This window comes from Panthera pardus, unplaced genomic scaffold (genome assembly GCF_024362965.1).
Source record: "Panthera pardus isolate Hobbes unplaced genomic scaffold, ASM2436296v1 HiC_scaffold_15, whole genome shotgun sequence".
NCBI classification, from domain to species: domain Eukaryota; kingdom Metazoa; phylum Chordata; class Mammalia; order Carnivora; family Felidae; genus Panthera; species Panthera pardus.
The window spans coordinates 5,996,879-6,009,605 of record NW_026526710.1 but is presented as its reverse complement, the minus strand read 5'-3'; the positions used below and the strand labels follow the sequence as shown (position 1 = coordinate 6,009,605).

General features: G+C 63.5%; 1 protein-coding gene across 1 annotated transcript in view; it reads left to right on the top strand.

The window, feature by feature from the left end:
* Window positions 1–12,727, top strand: part of RBM19 (RNA binding motif protein 19) — a 142,894-nt gene that overhangs the window by 99,154 nt on the left and 31,013 nt on the right. The window contains 2 exon segments of the mRNA XM_019467363.2: window positions 8,790–8,894; window positions 8,896–8,911. Of these exon segments, the coding sequence (XP_019322908.2) occupies window positions 8,790–8,894; window positions 8,896–8,911 (121 nt within the window).

Sequence of the window (12,727 nt, the reverse complement as noted above, 5' to 3'; positions counted from 1 at the left end):
CGCTGCAGAGCCCCGTGGACCGATCCCCGCGAAGCCTGGCGCTGGCCCCCGGGGCCAAGGCACTAAGCTGGAGGAGACCCGTCTACCCTCATCACGGCCTCGGTGAGCTGGCACGTTCCCCCTTCCTAGGTCGTTTGTCAGCCCTCGGAGTCCTACGCCCTCTGAAAGTGCCCGTGTTCCCTAAAACTCCGGGGGTGGTGAGGCGATGTCTTCCAAAGAACCTACTCCCTCGAGGTAGAGGGGGGCAGGACAGAGGCTGACGAGGAAGTCAAGGACGCAAGCCATCCCAAATGCAGTGGTCTTTCCCCGGGTGGCCTGGGTCTGCACTTATGTGCACGGCTGTCTCCCTGTCTCAGGTGCCCCCGTGGCTCTCTGGGCCCTGATGTTTCCAGAAGGGCAGCATCTTGGCGGTGATCAAAACCGTCAACTTCTAGAAGCCTGTCTTTGGCTGCTGGGCGTTTGCGTTTGTCACGTCTTGTCCTCCCGGGACTCTAGGAGGTGAGTGGTAGGTGGCATTGGAAACTGAGGCTCAGAGCGGTGACGTCGGTCAGCCGGGGTCATCCAGCCAGAACCGGGCAGAGCTGGGCAACTCTGCGTGCTGACCGGCTGCCACAGCCCGTGCGTCCAGGGTGCTCCCCGCCTCGTCTGCTCGTTCGCTTGAGCTGAGTGCCGGCCCCTCCTGTCCCCAGCATGCCCGCCACTGCCCACCCCAGCACCCAGGGGAGAGGACGACTCACGGATTAGAGCCATTTCAGGGGGAGGGGCCGGAGCATCTCTTGGGGGCACGCCCAGAAGAGTGAGCACCCCGGCATCGGACCCATGAGCGCACGAGTCCAGCCCTCCCGAGCCCGAAGCAGCCTGGCCCCAGAGAGGCCACCGGTAGCCACCGGGCTTCTGTTTAGCAGCTGCCCCCACCTCCCGCTTTGCGCAGAGCAGGCTGGTCCTGCAGGAGGAAAGCAAGGCCAGCCTGGAAGAGAAGGGATGGGAAGGATAGACTCTCAGCCCGGAAACCAGAATATTAATTTTTTTCCCCATGCAGGCGCCTTTAATTTCCCCTCCCCGAGCCCGCCGCGCCTTTGTACTTTTGCAGTTGTGGCTGTTTTTATTTGCCGCCGCTGCTGTTGTTTTAAAAGGTCTATTTTCACGTGGAATGTTATCCAATTAGCAGAGCAATGTGTTGGCTTAAATAAACACTTGGGGGGAGCCGGCAGTAGGGAGACGTGATGGCGGCTGGCGTTGGCAGGCAGAGCTGTTCTCACCGTGGTAAACAGCCGCAGCTTTAATTGTGGGGTCGCACCGGTTAACGCGTCCCTTCCCGGTTCCTGCTTCTGCACGGTGCTGGGGGGGGGGGGGGTTGCGACATGGACACGGGGCCCGGGCCCGGCCCCGCCCGTGCTGTCTCCTCGAGAGCTCTGCCGAAATCAGACCCGTGGCGGAGAGAGGGGGACCGTGAGGGGGCCAGACGGAGCCTCTCAAGGCAGGGACGCCTCCTTGGCCGGCACCCAGTGGGGCCAGCACAGGGCCGGGCCATCTTGCCCGCCCCGTAAACGGTGACCGCCGTCAGATCACCACTGGTGTGAGCTCAACACGCGCTTGCTTCATCGAGGGTAAGCAGGGAGTCGGGCAGTTTCCGTGGGGCCCGTGGGAGCACGGCAGGGTCCGCAGGGGCCAGCGCCCCCTGGGAGCGAGGAGGCCGCGAACACTGAGAAGGGGCGTCACGTCCCCAAAGCCCAGGTTACTCGTCTGTCCCCGTGTCGGAAATGATACTGGCCCTGGAGGCAAGTGTGGAGATCAGGGCTAGGCCCAGGCTGTGGCACACAGCGCCAAAGAAGGGGCGGCCGCCGGGTGTGCCCGGGCCCCGTGGGGTGGGGCTGCTGCGGTCTGAAGCCTGGTAGAGGTTGCTCGTCTCCAGAAACGTTAGGGAGCCGGGCTTTGGTCCCCACCTTTCTGTTCGGGCACGCGTGCTACACGCACATACTCACGCGCACGCGGGTTCTTTCCTGCGTTTCGTTAGCAAGGTTTTCCTAGTTCCCATCGTTGGGGCCCAGGAGTGGAGGGGGGGGGGAAGTATATTTGAATCCTGAGCCTTGCATTTCAAGGCCGGGATTCAGGCTCAGCCGACACATTTGTGGGCTGAGAAGCCGGGGGGTGGGGGCAAGCCACACTCTCCTCAGACTAGCAGGCGTGCATCCTTCGTCGTCACCAGGGCATAAGCGGTGCCCCTCGGCTCAGCCTGTCCCTCCCTCCGGGCCTCTGCCCACGCGAGAAGACCTAGGGTGCTAGTGTCCTCACGTCAGATTCACCAGGCGCTCGGAACACATTGCCAGGGAAAGGCGACGAGCCCGGCTGAGTGGGACACCTTTCTCCCCTCCAGGAGCTCCTCTGGTGACTTCACTGCCGATGGCAACAGCAGGTGCGAGGACCCAGGCCCTTCCCGTGCCCCGGGCGCTGGCTGTCCTACTTACTGTTCTCGGCAGCCGCGGGAGGTCCAAGTGCCCCCGTTTTGCAGCTGACAGAGTAGAGACCCAAAGAAGTCCTCGTCCGGTCACAAAGCCAGAAAGCAGCAGGGCCCCACCTGGAGCCCAGGGCCGTTACCAGCCCACGCCGCCCCCTCGCCTTATCGTTTCTGACCGTCGGCGACCTGGCGGCATTGGTTCTCTCCCGGTGGCTCTTTCGCCCCTCCAGAGGGCAGAGGTGGTGCCTCACCTCTGGGTCCCCTCGCGTAGCGTTGGTTCCTGGCGGGTCCCCCGGGGACTGTCGACTAGAACTGGGAGGAGCTGAGTGGATGAAGGCAGGAAAGGAAGGAGACACGTCTATTTGTCTGAGAGATGGAGGCACAACCGCCCGGAACTGGGGCCCCGGGTGTTTCTCTTAGAAACTCGTCCTCAGCTCCATGGTATCTTAAATGGAAATGCCCCGAGGCGCTGAGTGGGGCCCCACGGCCGATCACCCAGTGCTCCTCCCGGGCCCAGCCGCCACCCCACTCCTCCCCCGTGGAGGCCCGAAGCAGCTGGCACGACCTCCTGAGAGCTTGCTTCTGGGATTGTGGGAGCCGTCAGGCAGGGACGGGACGGTTCTGTGCCTCAGAGCACAGGACGCTGCACCGAAAGACAGCGAACATCCCGGCGCGGCAGGCCCTCCTCCCAGAAGCACAGCCCCCGGTTTTCAGCCGTCTCAGCAGACGGGAGGAGCCTGGCCCCCACCAGCCCCAGCCAGGGCCCCGGGCCTCCGTTCCCTCCACTCAGTCCCATGCCCCTGGGCACACGTGGTCATTCTTGGCTGGCCCAGGTCACGCTTACTCCAGGCATTGGGGGCACAGATGGCCTGGCGCAGGCTGGCGTTGTCCGCGCTCAGGTGGCTCTGACGCCTGCTGCAGCCCTCCCCCCTCTGCGAGACACGGGGCAGGAGGGGCCGACGAGTGCCTGGACTTACGAAGACAGGAGTCCCGTCCTCAGCCCGGCCCGGGAGCCACCGCCCTTGGGACGGCGCCTCCCACCAAGGGCATCGCGTGGACTTTTGTTGCCGCGAAGAGGAGTTGTGTCTCCAGGGAGAGCTGCAGAAAGGTCAGGCCAGCGCCGCGCTGGCAGCCTTCCAGCGTCTTCCCTGTTCTGGAAAGATGGCTGCCAGGCCTGGTCAGTCACTCCCCTCTCCGTCCCCGCAGATGTCCTCCCGGGGGGACGCAGAAGAGGCGGTGGAGGCTGGGGCTCTCGGTGCCCACAGTTGGTGGCTCGGGTCAGAGATCAAAGGGGGGTGATTCTGGGACAGCCGAGCCAGGGACCAGATGACGGCGGGAGCCAGCCCGCACCCCAGCCGGCCCTGCCCGAGCTCTCCTCAGTGGGCCTCAACTCTCCGAGCGGGGCCAGGCCCTGAGACCTGCTGTCTGGAGCGCGAGGCCCGTCTGCCCTGGGTCGAGGCAGAGGCACTTCGGGCAGCCCCCCGGGTCGGCAGACGCCCCACCCCCGATGGTCTAGGAGAGATTTATGGAGGAATAAGTAGGGCTGGGGGACCGGTGAGAGGGGAGGGGCCGCCGGCAGGAGCTGTAGTCCTGGCGGGAGGGGGCAGGGGGACGGCACCCCCACCCCCTTCCTCCCTCCCTCCAGGACTCCGGGCATCACCTACGCGGAAGCCAGAGGGCGAGAGCCCGAGTTACACGGTCCGTGGGAGTGGCCTGCAAAAGCACGGAGAGTGGGGGCCGATAGAGGAGTAGGAGCGGCCAGCCCTGTTGCCACAGAGGATGGCAGGAAGTGGCTCCGGAGGGCAGAGGCCCCCCCTTCTATGGCATTCTGCTCCCGGACAAGTGAACGCACCCTTAGAGTTGCACAGTGAGCCGAGCGGGTGATCTGCGGTCTCCCGGGTCCTGGTGGCTTGGGCACCTGCTCCCGTTCCCCAGGGCCCCAGAGTCATACACGTCGGGAGCAGGCCTTCCCCTCCCCGTTGCCAGACCCAAGAGCGTGTCCGCACCAGGTCTCGTCCTAACCGCAAGGCGGGCCGTCCCGGGCATGTGGCAGCCGGAGACGCCACACTCCTCGCTCCTGCGTCTTCGTGGTCTGTATCATAGGGACGTGGAGGGACCACGGCGGGTTATTTAAGCCAGCCCACCGTCTCTAGCCAGGACCAACTTGAATACGGCTCTGTGAATACAGCAGCCCCACCCCCACCCCCCATCCACGGTTTCCCTTCCCGTGGTTCGTTACCCACGATCAACCGTGGCCCGGAAGCAGATGGCCCTCCTCCTCGGGCCGCGTGGCCTCACGCCGCGTCACACGCCTGATTTAGAAGTTAAACTTTACCACAGGTGTGTGTGTGCAGGAAAAGTACAGCGTAGATGGGGTTCGGTACCGTCTGTGGGTTCGGGCACCCACTGGGGTCCTAGAACGTATCCCCTGCGGAGAAGGGGGAGCTACTCGATCTCCTGAGCACACTTTGCCCCGAGCACTGTACTAGGGGCAGCAGGGAGAGAGGCCTCGCCTCTAAGGTTCAAGGCTGAGCCACGGAGGCCGGCACACGTTAACGGGGCAGGTGCCGCAATGGAAGCCGTGTGTGCAGGGCGTGGGGAGGGTGCCCGGTGGCAGTCCGTGTGAGGCGAGCGGGGCCTGTGCTGGGCCGCCACCGAGGCGGCTGTGACGAGGGAGCTCTTCCGAGGCCAGGGCGGGTGTTGTTACAAAGGCCCAGGGACGGAGTGCACGGAGTCTGAAAGGAAAAACAAGAAGGCGGTTGACGCACACGCAGACCTCGGCCCGTGCCTCTGTATTCCTTTCGTTGCAACGGGAGAGTAATGTTCGTTCTGATGAGTAGGTTGTGGTCGTGGGCTCCAAGTTCTAACCCAGGAGATCCATAATCCATGGGACGAAGGCGGCCCTTTCCTCCCAAGGGAAGGAAACAGGCAGCAGAAAGAAGCTGGATTTGGAGAGAAGCACACGGCCAGGAACATGTAACTCCCCGCTTCCTCCCGAGACCCCTGGGTGCCCCAGGATGGACAAGGCCCTGAGGTTCAGAACCACAGCCGAGGTTCAGAACTCTCACGGGGAAGGCAGCGTGGGTCTCAGGAGGCACACAGGCCAGGGAGGAAGCTGCTGGCAGGCCCAGGCCAGAGAGGCCAGGGCTGCAGTTCCCTTCTGCTGTGCCTGGAACCTTCCGCGTTCCTCAGCGCCTTCCCCTGCGCTCACCTGAAAGCCCCGTGAGGCCTGGACTGACTGTCCAAGGCCGATCTTAGCCTCGAGTCACTGTCACCACCAACGCAGCGGGCACTGAGGAAAGCGGCCTGGTCTCCTATTGACCAGAAGGGACTGGAACTCGGGAGGGTGGTCCTGCTGTTTTGGAGGAACCACCCACTGCACTCCCGACGCCAAACGCACAAGAGCTTTTGTGTCCCGCTGGATGTTATTCCTGCTCTTTGGTGGCCTCGGGGGAACCGAGGGCAGTAATAGGAACGACAGCCCACGGTGGTGTTGTAAGGGCTAGACTTCACAGTCCACGGACTCCTATCCGTTCTTTGCTGCCACCTCTCGAGGAAATGCGTCCCAGAGACGTTAAGCGGCCTGCCCCAGCTCACACAGCTCGCTCGGATTTGAACCAAAGTCGCCCAGGCCCAGAGCCCCCCATCTCAGTGGCTGTGCCACCTCCCCTCCTGCCGTCAGAAGCCCTTCTAAAGAGGAGATGAGCATTTGGAAGGGTTGATGTCGGAGGGAGGCCAGGAGAGGGAGTTCTTAGCAACTCCTGTGGTGAGTGGAGACCTCTCTGGGCTCTGTGTGGCACAGGAACGGGGCTCCGGGGGCAGGAAGGAAACGCCAGGCTGATGGCCGCACGGAGAGAGGGAGGCCGGGGTCAGGGCCTCTCGCCTGGGCCCGCCTCCCGGGCTCTGCTCCCCTGTCCTCGCCGCGGCTCCCGGCTGCCACCAGATGCTGCCTCGTGGCCGCTCCCTCCCGCCCGTGTCCCCGGGACCGCAGCTCCTCAGGGATCCCGGCGCCGGGCCGGAGTACCCGCCACACCAGACTCCCGACTGACTCCTCTCCCCCGTCTTCAAACCCCCGGCACCCCCAGTCAGGCTGTTTCTCTGCCGCGCCAGCTGAGCACGCGTGTGTTTTAAAGCTCTGAATGGGCCATTTCGGCTCGGAGTCCAGATGCATTTTTATATCCACATGGAAAAAAACGCAGAGGCTCCGCTGGCAGTCAGAAAGAGTTTTTTTAAATTAAAGTGAAAAAAAAAAAAGTTGGGGGGGGAGGAAAAGTTGCCTGCACCTGGCCTTTCTCGGAAAGGCGGATCTGAGAACAGTGTTTTTTGCTCAATCCCGCCACGTGTCTCGTTTTAAAAAGATGCGTGTCCCATCCGCCTCCCGCTCACGCTTCTCAAGGTGGGTCGTGCGGGGGTGGTCAGCTGTGTGCCACCCACGGGCTTGCTGCGTGGTGATCCCACACATTCACCCCCCCGTTGTCCAGATGAGGAGACCGAGGCTATCGTGGGGCACTCGGCTCACCCGAGGTCCCCGCGGCTGCCGTCGCAAAGTACCGCGGAAACACAACCGACCGAAATTTCTCGGCTCCCAATTCTCAAGGCCAGGAGTCCCCAGGCTCGAGGGGCCAAGAGTGTTTGGTCCCTCTTGAGGGAGGTCTGTTCCCCACCCCTCTCCCCTGGCTTCCGGCGACAGCGGCATTCGGCGGCCCCTGTCCCCGCGGGGCGCTTACCGTGCGTCTCCGTGTCTCCACGCGGCCGTCTCTTCCGAGGACACAGTCAGGGTAGGTTAAAGGGCCCGTCCTCTCCAGTGTGTGCTCGTCTTAACTTGACTACATCTGCAAAGACCCGATCTCCAAACAAGGTCACGACCTGAGGCCCCAGGGGTTTGGATGCCGACCGCTCTCGTCTGGGAGAACGTGGTCCAGCCTGTAAGAGTCGCGCTGCAGCTGAGGGCCCGAGTCCGGACCGGTTCCGGAGCAGAGCCCTCCCGGTCACACGCTGCCTCCCCGCAGCACGGAGGAAGCAAGAGGGACAGGCCCCACGGCCCCTCCTGGTGCCTCGTGGTGCTGCCACAGCCCAGAAGCAGAGACGAAGGTGCCCACCGCTAGCCACCGTGGCTTCCGGGGCTGACGCGCACCCACTGCTGACCCGAGGCCCCTCTGCTGAGAGAAGGCAATTGCAGGTGTGATAAGCCTGCAGTCAACGGCACCCCCACGAGGAGAGCTAGCATCTCTTGAGCACTGACTGTGTGCCCCCACGCCGTTCGAAGTGCCTTCCGTGTTAAAACTCCTCGCCTCCTCTAGAACCCTTAGATTGGCACGCCGTTGACATTCCCGCTTCATGGATTTGAACACCGAGGCCGGTGAGATTCATCAACGCGCCCAGTCTCTGGAAGCGTGCCCACCTGCCCGGGCAAGGTGGCTCCAGAGGCCAAGCGCCTGGCCTCTCGTGTACCACGGGAGTGCTTCAGGAAGAGCGCCCCCCCCCCCACCCCGGCCCCGCGAGTCTCCACTTAGCTTGGGCCCCGGCGCCATTTAGGACGGAACTCACCAGTACCGCGTGGTTCCGTTTGTATGAAACGTCCAGAACAGGCAGATCCAAAGAGCCGGAAAGCAGACTGGTGCTTGCTGCGGGCCGGGGGCCGGGGCGAGGGGTGGTGTGGCCGCTCACGAGGGTGGGGTTTCCTTCGGAAGGCCGAGGTGGGGAACCTTATGCTTCAGATGGGTGACGTGTGGATCGAGTCTCAATAAAGCACGAACACCAGAAGTGGGGGGAAGGCTGGGAGGAGGACGGGGCTGCCGAGCCGGGAGAAGGAGCCGGCGCCCGAGAGGGCGGAGGCCGTCTGAGGGCCCGAGGGCCTGGCCAAGGGCAGCAGAGAGAGGTGGGGGACAGAATCCGCGGGGTTAGTGAAGGACAGAGCCACCAGGCGACGGTGAGGGGCCTGCCTGGCTGTCACCATAGCCAGGCAGGGCTCGGCTATCTCGGGCGGTGCCCCTGACGGCGTGGTGGGAGGCGAGCCAGCTAATGGGGTGGCCCTCCCCAGGCAGGACACGGCACGGGAAAGAAGAAGGTGCCGGCCCAGGCACCAACTACAGGCCCGGACGGCAGATATATCGACAGCACGGTCACTTGCAGCTCTCTCCCTGGGAACATAACCCACTAATCGAATCAAGTGGCCAAGAGCTCCCACACCCTGGCCGGAGAGCAGGTGTCACAAGGGCCAGAACCTGGCCTTCGAGCTTGAGGCGGTGGCGGGCAAGAGGGGGGCAGGATGGGGCGTCTGCAGGTGGGTCTCAGCTAACTCACATTTCCGTTTCCTGCTCTTGCCCCCCCGCAGAGAGCCTTCCATGCCCTGTGCCACAGCACCCACCTGTACGGCCGGAGGCTGGTGCTGGAGTGGGCCGATTCCGAAGTGAGCCTGCCAGCCCTGAGGCGGAAGACGGGCCGAGCGTTTCCACGGTAAGTGTGCCGGGGCTCCCGAGGGGACTGCCCTCGCCCGGGACGGGATGGGCCGCGCGCGGCAGGGTACCCCGTCTCCCTCCCAGTGCATACTGGGCGCCCCCCAGCTGTCCCCCGAGCTGCTGCCCGGCCTCCTGTCCTCGTTCCACACCGGGAGGCCGACCCGTGTGGACAGCGTTGCTAGTCTCCGTGCCCTTCGGTTTCTGGTTGGGCTGGGTCATCGAGAGGCCTGGCAGGAAACTGGGGAGAGGAAGAGCCTGGGGTCAGGACGTTTATCACCTCCCAGTCCCATCATCCCCGTCCGCTTTCCCTTTTGCCGGGTTTCTGCGGGCTGACCGGCTGGCACTGCCCCCCATCTATAGCCCTCTCTGCCTGGCACTTTCTGTCCGCGTCCCGGCCGCCAGCCTGGGGGGGTCCCTCCCCTGAAGCCCCTACCCCCTGCCGCCTTTTAGCCCGACTCTGCTCAGTTACTTGGTTTGAGGGCCGTGTACTCTCTGCCAGGGGCCTGATGGTCCCAGGTCGTGACGCCACCGCTCACACACCTTTGTGGCATCACACGTCCTCGCCGATCGCTCAGTCCGTCCCCCAAACTACTCACCGGTTGTGTCCTGGGGCTAGTGATGTGGCTGTGGCCTAGCCGAGCCATGGGTCCGAGCAGAAGAGGCCGGCACCTTGCTTGAGCGGGTGGTCTGGAAAGGCCTCCTACAGAGGTGACATTCGTGCCCACAAAAGGGCTACCTGAGCAGCGGGGACCTTGAGCTTGGCACATGGAGAAACAGGGAGGGCCGGCGTGTTCGGAACAGATGAAGTGAAGAGCGTGGGGGGCTGGCTCACAAGGGGCCTCACCTTCTCCAGCAGGTTGCTGGGGAGTCAGGAGGGGATGAGGGAAAGCCCCAAGAACCGGGCCATCCCCCGGTCCCCAACCATCCCCCCCACCAGTGCACACCCCCACACTCGGGCAGTCGAGGGACCTTTGAGCCCGCATCCCATCTCCTTCCTCTCCCACCATCTCAGAAGCGCGTTCAAGGCCAGGCCGGAAAGGGGCAGCTGCGAGCCTCCTACCTTAGGATCCTGGTGGCTCAGTGACGGGTGTTCAGGAAGCAGCCCCAGCGAGCAGGGAACGCGTCCCTTCCTCCCGCCGGCCTAGGAAAGCTGGGCTTGGCGAAGGGGCTCCGTGGCCTCCCCCGTGGCCCCCACCCTGGCTGCCGCCAGGTCTCAGGTGGCGGCCTGCCTTCCTCTGCCCAGAGGTCCCAGGGACAACCGGCAGGTTCATGGCTCTCGGGGACTTTCCTGGATGGACCAGTTCGCCCGAGCCCCTGCCACTGCCCCCCTCACCCATCCCTGCTGCCCGGTGGTGTCACCTGGGGGCAGTCTGGGGGGGGTGTTGGCTACACAGCCCACCCTTCCCCCGCTCGTCCATGTAGGGATGGAGCCAGAACAAAGTCATGCTCAGCTTAGGAGAACCCAGGGAGGAGGTGGCCCATACAGGGCCGTGAGTTTTCCGGTTGGGCCTCATCTGTCTTACTCTGCGTTAGCAAGCGGGGCTCCCGAGCAGCGTTTCAGGGATGCGAGACTACAGCCCAGTCAAGTGTGCTAAGAACTCCGAGCTGGGACTGAAGCCCAGGCTGCCAGACCCTTCAGAACACGCCCCTGCCTGCTCCGGTGGCCTTTTCCCAGCCCACCGACCCTCCCCACACGCCACATGGTGTTCTGTGACTTCCCATGTGTTCTCCCCTCTGCTCACGATGCCTGGCCCTCCAGTGGTTTTGAATCAGGCGGTGCCTATTCAGCCATTAAGGCCCAGCTCAAATGACACCTCCCCCGGGAAGCCCTCCCTCCGTCTGCCTCCTTCTCAGGTATCAGTCATGGCCCCTCCCTCTGTTCCTCTCCTTCCCTGCCATGCGATAGTTTCTTTCTTTTGGTTTTTATCCTCACCGGACTGATACCTTCCCTGGCATGCAGACTGGGTCCTCGGGTTCGTGGCTGGGCCCCCCGTTGCCGGGCACGCTGTGTGCCGGGCCCTCAGTCTGAGGCTGGGGAATATACAAGCAGGGGCGAACGAGCAGCTGGAGGGAATCAGGACTGAGCACACAGTCCCCAGCTTACGACTCAATAAGGCCCCAAATCCTGACGCGCAGAAAGGGAACCCGTCCTTATCGACAGCCATTGACAGGCCCAAATGCACCCGTCGGCAAATGTTTGTGTAAGGGACTCTCCCCGGTCCTCCCCGCCGCCCGCCCCCAGGGCCGGCAGAGTGCAGGCTCAGCAGTTCTGCCCTGCGTGGGAGAGAAGCCCCCTTCAATAAATTGAGTTCCGAAGACAGCATTATCGCCTCACCCCAGCGGAAAGCCTCGGCCACAAGCGTTTCTGCAGGGTCTGACGTCTCCGAGTATCGGCTGCCCCCGCGGCCCGCACAGGGGCAGGCGCGGTCCTGGCAGCAGTTGGAGGCTGCAGCTGGTTCGTACGATTCTTGCCATCAGTTCCCCAACAACCCCACGAGATGGGCACGATTCGCCCCGTTTTACGGACGGGAGAACTGAGACCAAGCTAGCATCGGGGTGACGTGTGACCCCTGCCGTTTATTAAGGACTCGCTCTGCGCCAGGGGGCGCGCCCTCAGTCTGTGACCTGCGTGGCCTCGTGTTTCCTCCCGGAGCTGCAGCCGCTCGAGGCCCTGCTGGCTCCGTTTTGCGGACAGGGAAACTGAGGCATCCCCCGTGGTCATGCAGCTGGAGAGTGGCCGATTTGAACAGCAGGCCGGCTGTGGAGCCTCCCACCCCACCCGGCCGTCCCGTGCTGCCCGATACTAGCCAATGCCATTTTCCAGAAGCGAGCATTTACTGCACGGCTGCCTTCATCCGGATTCGTCCAGACCCTGAACATAGAATCTCCAGGGTCCCTTCCAGAAATGGAGGGGGTGAGTGATAGATCGTGATGGAAAATGGCATAAGGCCCTTTGGTGTTGACACAGTGCGTCCTCATAGAAAGCCGTGTGGGGTGCGTGGCACGGTGTGCCCACTTACAGGTGAGGGGGCTCAAGCGCAAAGGTGATATGAGGCCCCTGAGGTCAGTTTTGAGGGTCAGCCAAGCTCTGTGTTTAGACCCCCTTTGTTCCTGGAGGAACACTGTCCTCGCAGGTTCCGGAAGGGGTCATCGACTCTGAGCTAACCGAGCATGTGGAAGTCAGTGCTACCAGCCCCCCGCCCAGCACTGAGGGTAGACGGGCAGGGTCCCACCAGGGAACAGAATTTACCCCAAGGACTGGCAGGAAGAGCCTGTAATGCGGAGGTGTGGGCAGGGGCCAGAGGTGAGCAACTCCCCCGACCCCACACACCTGCCACTCCCCCGTCGTCCCGTCCCCAGGGCCTGCAGGGGCAGAGGGAGGAAACGATGCAGACAGCCACCTAGTCCCCTAGTATAGAGGGACACAGCCAGTGCCAGAGAACAAAGCAGGTAGGGAGCTGGGGTGGGAAATGCCTGCGGCCCCTCCTTCTTCCCACCTCTACTCTCCCCCGGGTCTCCCACTGGCCCATTCCCTTTGTAAAGCCAGAGGGCCAGGTCCCCCAGGGACACCTTCCGGGGGACAGCAGGACAGAGAATGGATCTGGCGGCACCAGAGAATACGTGTGGTGCCCACAAACACCAGGGCGTGCGGCCGGGGTGAGGGGCGGGAGTATCCGGTCTGGAAGGGTCTCTCGCGGCCACGTGGCAACCCTCCACACTGGCCTCACCCGTCTGGGTCGTGAAGAGGCGGCAGGAAGGCAGGCTGCGAGTTTGGGGGACAGAGAGCCTGAGAGTAATTCCCAGTCGTGTTTCA